Genomic DNA, 7,224 nt, shown 5'->3' with positions numbered 1-7,224 from the left:
GCCCTCGAAAGAAAAGATGCCAAGATCAAGATGATGCAATGAATTAACATCTTCGAGAAGAACAATTGGATCGTGAAGATTATGTTAGTTGGCGTTCCCCTTTAACCTTACCCTACGCTTGAATCTCGGGACGAGATTATTGTTTTAGTGGGGGTGAGTTGTCACATCCCTAGTTCTGGTTTGCTCTAGGCTAGCTAGTCATGTGTGCATCATGTTTAAGTTTCAAATGAATTTGAAATGGGGATTGCCTAAACCCTAGCATTAAAGGAATTCACTAGGTTCAACTAAAATATTCCCAGTGACTCCAAATGGCTTTTAAAAATGTTCATCATTTCTGGAAAAATGTTGGAAACAATAACCAGAGGTGTTGCACATTTTTCCATGACATATTTGGGCTCTGAATTAAATCATATAGTATTTGCATTTGGGCATTTAAATGCTATTAAATACTTTAAATGCTCAAATAATCATAAACTAAAATGTTTACTGTTGGATATATTCTAAACAGTAGCCCTGATTAGTTTCATGATTTTTGGAAATGCCCTGGCATTTTTAATAAAGCCCAGAACACAATTACAGAATTAGAAAACAGAAATAAAAGAAAAAGGACAGAAACCTACCCGCACCTACCTGGCCTGCTCCTGTAGCAGCCCAACTGGGCGAAGCCGGCCCAGCCCACTGGCCTCCCCCCTGTCGTCTTCCTCGCGACAGAAGGACGCCGGGCGTGTGGCCACCGTGCGCCGGCACGCGCCCGTGCCACCTCCACCTTGCCTGCGTGCCCCCTCGGCGGCCTGGACAACCCTGGAGTCGCCACGCAGCCCCCGACCGCCCTCTCACTCTCCCCGTGCCCCTCCCCTCCTCTGTTCTCTCTCTCGCACGGTTCGAGTGCCACCGTCGCCGCCGACAAGCACCACCGCGGCCACTGCCTCCCCCTCGCCCCCTGGACATGCCCAGGAGCTCCACTTCCATTCTCCGCGCCTCTCCGTCAACTCGCGCGACGCCGAACCCTCTGCATCACCCTCTGCACCGCCATCTTCGCCGCCTCTGCCCCGAGATCGCCGATGACCTCCCGTCGTCGTCAGCCCCTCCCCGAGCTCCCCGAGGCCACCGTCGCAACCGCCGTGAGCTCCTCTCTCTTTAACCCCTAGACACGCTGTCCAAGTCGCTCTCTAACCCCGCCTGCCACCACGGCCGAGAGCTTGGCTCCGCCGGCCAAATCGCCGCCATGGCCACGTCCACCCGAGCTCAAAACGGAGCTCATCATCTCGCTCAGTGCATCACCAGCTGCCCGTAGCACCCATCCATGCCTCTTTCATGCAGCATAACGCCGACTCGAGCACACCCGCACGCCGGCCGCCGCCGCGAGCTTGATTCCGGCGAGCCCGGTCGACCGCAGCTCCTCCCGCTTGCTTAGCTGGATGCGGCTGAGCGCCAGCTACGCGTAGTTGATCGCCGCCGCTGTTTTGGTCGCCGGAGGGCGTTTCCCGAGCCCCTCCGCCGCGTCCGTCGCCGCCGGCGTCAAGCCGCCGGCGCGTTTGACCTTTTGACCAGGGGTTTGACTTCCCCTGGGTCACTGACAAGTGGGCCAGGCCCTATTTAACCTAGGTTAGTTTCTTTAATTAGTGACTAATTAAAAGTGTTAATTAGTTATGACACTAACGTGGGGGACCCACAGGCCAGGTTTGACGTGGAGGGGTCAGTTGACCTGCTGACGTCAGCATGATGTCATGCTGACGCAGTATTGGTTTTCTGGATTTATAATAATTCAGGAAATTCCAGAAAATCCTATAAACTTCTAAAAATCATAGAAAATCAACCGTAACTCCAAATGAAATAATTTATATATGAAAAATGATCAGAAAAATCCAATCTATCCATCTGTACCATCTCCATGCATGTTAGAACAACTTATGACTACTGTTTAGGACAATTCAATTAAATGGCATTTAAGAAATCACATATGGAGTTTGAATTTGAATCTTTGATTCAAGCCAACTCCATTTAACTTGCTGCTAGTTGCATTAGCCCAAACCACAGCATATTGCCATGTCATGATCATGCATCATATTGTGCATTGCATTGATCGTGTTTCTTCTTTGTTTGCCGGTATTTGTCCCCTCTCGGTAGACGATGTTCCGGCGTTGTGATCGTTGACACTAATGAAGACTCAATGCTATCTTCAGAAGTGCCAGGCAAGCAAAACCCCCTTGCTCATTCCGATACAATCCCACTCTCTTGCTCCTGCTCTCTTTTACTGCATTAGGACAACAACGATTCATCTGTTACTTGCTGCGGTAGCTGAACCTCTTTATCCTCTGCATGACCTGTCATTGCCACAGTAAATAGATGAAACCCACTAGCATGAGTAGGAGTTGTTTGAGCCCTGATGTGCCTACTCATTCATGCTTGTTTGTCATGCCTGCTATTGCTTAGAGTTGTGTCAGGTCTGATTCATCGGGAATGAATTGGAATGTGGTGAACATGTCCTACTGTTGAGAGCTAAGTGTGTGAACACGATTTGGTAAAGGTAGCGGTGAGAGGCCATGTAGGAGTACATGGTGGGTTGTCTCATTGCAGCCGTCCTCAGGAACTGAGTTCTGTGTTTGTGATCCATGAACAGGTACTACCACACATTGGGCTCCGGGCGCTCCAAGCTCTCTCGACTTATTAATCAACCTGATCTCTGTCCAGGAGTTGCAACTAGTTTCTGGTGTTTGTAGGTTGTGTTAGTAGTCTACCAAGTGGTACCCGGTACAGGTGGGCTTGGGACAGACTAGGCACCGTGGCACGGTGTACCAAGCGCAGATCCATCCGTCGAGGTGGGCTTGGGAACCCTGTTCACATCGTTTGGGGCCGTGAGCGACACCCCGGCCGGATCTCCTTGCGGATGGAACCCGAATAGGTGATAAACCTGGACGAGAGACTTGTGTGGTTAGTCAGGTCGTGGCCGACTCCCTCGCCAGGCCTCCGCTTGAAGGTTGCCGAGGTACACGACGTGTACATGGTGGTAAGTGGCGAGAGCGTGTGTGACGAAGTACACCCCTGCAGGGTTAATATGATCTATTCGAATAGCCGTGTCCGCGGTAAAGGACTTCTGGGTTGCCTGTACAGTTCATAGACAAGTGAAAGTGGATACTCTAAAATGCGCAAGATAAGCGTGAGTGCTATGGATGGCGTTCTCGTAGGGAGACGGGAGCGGATCCATAGTGGTGTATTGATATGGTGAATATGTGGACTCGTGTGCGCCACCTCAAAAGAGTTACTTGCAGACGTAGTTTAGGATAGCCACCGAGTCAAAGCTGGCTTGCTGCAGTTAAACTCCACCACCCCTTTTGTTGATACCGATGCATATGTAGATAGTTCTGATGTAAGTCTTGCTGGGTACATTTGTACTCACGTTTGCCTATTCTATGTTTTGCAGAGAGACGTCAGTCTCGCTAGTAGTTCCGTGTGGACTTCGACGTTTAGCTTGATACCTCAGCTACAATCTTGTGCCCTCGGCAGGATCTGGTAGATAGTCAGGCTTCTCAGCCTTTTTCATTTGTAGATGTCTGTACTCAGACATGTTAAGCTTCCGCATGTGCTTTGACTTGTATGCTCTGAATGTTGGGTCATGAGACCCATGTTTGTAATATCTGGCTCTTCGGAGCCTAATGAATAAATACTCTGAGTCGTAGAGTCTTGTTGTGATGCCATGTTGTATTTGCACATATCGAGCATATTGTGTGTATGGTTGAAATGCTTGGTATGTGTGGGATCCGACAATCTAGTTGTCTATCCTTAGCAGCCTCTCTTATGGGAAAATGTAGTCTAGTGCCTCCTTGAGCCATAGTAGTCCGCTACAGCCCGGTTCACCGGAGTCCTGCTAGCCCAGCACTACTGCTCTGGACACTTGACTGGCCGGCATGTGTTTCATATCGTTCCTGTGTCTGTCCCTTCGGGGAAATGTCACGCGGTGACATCCGGAGTCCTGCCTAGCCTGCTACAGCCCGGGTTCCCGGAGTCCTGTTAGCCCAGTGCTACAGCCCGGATTCGCACGCTGCTGACCGACACGTTCGATGTTGATTCATGTATGCCTGTCCCCATATGTTAGTGCCGCTTTGGGTTCACGACTAGCCATGTCGGCCCGGGTTCTCTGTCATATGGATGCTAGCGACATTGTCATATACGTGAGCCAAAAGGCGCAAACGGTCCCGGGCCATGGTAAGGCGACACCCGTGGGAGTACCGTGCGTGAGGCCGCAAAGTGATATGAGGTGTTACAGGCTAGATCGGTGTGACTTGGAATCGGGGTCCCGACAGAAGCTGTGATCAAGTTCGTTTGGGAAACAGAATGAGATTAGATTCAGCCTTATTCGTAGTTGTAATTTACTGTAGAATTAGTTATTTACAGATTGCCATTCTTTAGTATACTTGTCTAGTTTCAACCAAAAAAGGAAATGAAGGTAGTCGAATGTATCTTTCCAACTCACAGCCACCCGATTATATATATCGTGTCATGGTTCGTTCTTCTACTCTCTTCAGTAGTCCTACTTAATGCTTTTGTAACTCAAAGTCTCTCTGACTCTACAAAATCAAGCAAGAACCACAAGATGCCAGCAGAGAATTTAATCCAACATTATGCTCTACTTAGCCTGACATACACCGCTGAAATTTGGAACAATGATTCAAACACAAGTCTGCAGCATGAAGAGTTCATCGTGTACTCAAGCGAGAAGATTAACTGCCACAGACCAAACGTTCACTTCAGCTCCCAGAGCCCCATGAGCAACAAAACCAGCCAATCACACAGAAACTGGGTAGGGTTATGTAGCAATCTCCTAAGAAATTATGTTCACCAAATACTGAGGAGAACTTGGCCCTGGAGAATCTGGCGGCTAATTCAGTAAAGAGAGGCAGACATGGAATTAGGTACTTGCTATGCGCGGGGGTCTTGACGTACTCCATGTTGTCGGAGCTGAACAAATCTCTCGCCTCCTCCTCCCCCTTGTCCCCGGCGGTGGGCCCAACGGGCACAACGTCGAACAAGTCGTACTCCCCACTGTACCCGTTGACGGCGCCGTCCTTGTCCACGCCGCCGCTGGCGGGGCTGCTGATGCGGCCGCAGGAGGCGGCACTGGAGGAGGAGGAGGGGGAGGCGGCGGCGGAGGACGAGGAGGATGAGGATGGGAAGGAGGAGGCGGACGAGGCGTCGCCTCCACCCCCGGCCTCGGCTTCAGCGTCGTCGTATTCCTCGCCGAAGACATCGACGTCCTGCTCCGCGAAGTCCATGGTCGGGCAGGCCAGCGAGGGTTCAGGGTCGGGGGTTCAGTGGGGGATCGGCGAGACGTCAGGGGGTGTCGAGGGAGAGGGGAGGAGGCGGCAGCAGCGAGAGAAGGGGGTTGTGCAGAGACCCCGGGCTAGGTCTTGCCCAAGTGCTTTCGATCTCTCCTATCCCTCCGATTTTTTTTCTATCACTAGCGTACTAAAGGACACGTGGACATCATGGTAAGTCGCCCTTGTAGCGTAGCTTATTGTTTTGGATAGGGGGATGGTTGTGTCATTGTTTGTGACTCATGCTTGCATATTTTGTGGAAAGTGGAGCCCATGCATGCATGTATGCATGAATATTGGGGGAAATCTTGTAATGGACCTGCTTAATTTACATGCCTTTTTATTGGAAAAATTTACATGGCTAAGCTGTACTAGTGTTCTTACACAAGTGGAGCTTGCTTTTTTTGTGAAAAAAACCTTTCAATCTATTCATTTTTAATCATGGCAGTAAAACAAACACCAGAAATAACAAAAATTACATCCAGATCTGTAGACCACCTAACGACGACTACGAGCACTGAAGCGAGATAAAGGCGCGCCACCATCATCAGCCCTCTCTCACTGGAGCCAGACAAAACTTGTTGTACTAGACAGTCGGGAAGTAGTCATGCTAAGGCCCCATAGGACGAGCGCACTAGAACAACAAACGTTGCCGATAAAGAGTATCTTAGATCGAAAGGATCCAAACTGAAGACACACGAACATAGACGAACGATGACTAGATCCAAGCAGATCCACCAATGCGAGATCCATCGGAGACACACCTTCACATGTCCATCGATGTTTCTAGACGCACGACTGGGCAGAGCTAGGCGTGGAGAATCTCATTCCATCTTTACGGAGCCGCCACTGTCTCGCATTTTTTGAACATGACGCAAATCTAACAAAACTCAAAGAAACATCCAAAGAAGGAGCCCTCCCGCTGGTAAGGGCCGGGATCCACCGCGCCCCCATGGCCCTACGGCCATCGGAGAAGAGGTGGACTGGCGACAGCCCCACAAGAGGCAGAGGAACCCTATGGTCTTCTTTTTTGGAGAGGAGGGTGAAGGAACCTCCCAATTTTTGAGGAATAAAATATGCTTAATATTAGTATAAGTGGAGCCCATGTCGGAATAAAGAATGAATTTCACTTTTACCCTCGTACATTTACATGTTTGACCAAAATTATCCTATTTATTAGTTTTTCACCCGCAAAACTAATTTATCCTATTTGTTTATTAATAGTTCTTCATCCCACTTTTCAATAACAGGGAACACTTTGTTGTGGAATAAAAAAACAGAGCACTTCCTTGGGTTTATTGGTCTTGGCCCTGGCAGGAATATAAACCCAAGGAACTGCTCTATTTTTTTAATATATTCCACAACGCTTGTCCGATTCGCCTAGTGGGCCGATAGAAAGTTTGGAGCCTTCAGTTCAGAGCTCAGACCCTGTCTACACTCCAAAAAGGAGGTCGGGTCCAAACCCTGTGTCTCTCTCAAGAAGGAGAATGAAGCATCTCGCCGTTTCCTCCATGGGTACATCACCTCTCTGCTTTGTATCCATCAACACCCTCATGGCGACTTGGAGAAAGGGAAAATGGTGGTGCATGATAGCCTCCTGGTTATACACACAAAGGAAGTGCCCAAGCCGGAGTTGCACTGGACCCCTCCTCCACCGGGGTGGGCTAAGCTCAATACAGATGGTAGCCATGTTCCTCCAACCGGAGAGGCAGGGGGTGGTATGATTCTTCGTGATGATAGAGGCAACATCATCTATATTGCTTGTAGACAGCTCCTTACATGCGATAATGGCCTTGAGGCAGAGCTGGCTGCGTGCAGAGAGGGCCTGGAGCTTGCGCTTTACCGTACGAACCTGCCCATTATGGTTGAGCTCGACTGTGCAGAAGCGGTGTCCATGCTGCTAGCACGTACT

The 7,224-nt window shown here is 49.7% G+C and overlaps 1 protein-coding gene across 1 annotated transcript; it reads right to left on the bottom strand.

The window, feature by feature from the left end:
* Nucleotides 1-4,745: 4,745 nt before the first annotated feature.
* Nucleotides 4,746-5,270, bottom strand: LOC109732280 (uncharacterized). The gene has a single exon (XM_020291474.1). The coding sequence runs from the start codon at nt 5,268-5,270 to the stop codon at nt 4,746-4,748; it is 525 nt and encodes a 174-aa protein (XP_020147063.1).
* Nucleotides 5,271-7,224: the final 1,954 nt, after the last annotated feature.

This window comes from Aegilops tauschii, chromosome 7, assembly GCF_002575655.3.
Source record: "Aegilops tauschii subsp. strangulata cultivar AL8/78 chromosome 7, Aet v6.0, whole genome shotgun sequence".
Taxonomy (NCBI): domain Eukaryota; kingdom Viridiplantae; phylum Streptophyta; class Magnoliopsida; order Poales; family Poaceae; genus Aegilops; species Aegilops tauschii.
Note: the sequence above shows the minus strand (reverse complement) of the source record. Positions and strands in the feature narration are given on the sequence as shown.

What these genes read in the sequence shown, in the direction of transcription:
- LOC109732280 (XM_020291474.1), bottom strand. Translation starts at nt 5,270, where the DNA reads ATGGACTTCGCGGAGCAGGACGTCGATGTCTTCGGCGAGGAATACGAC.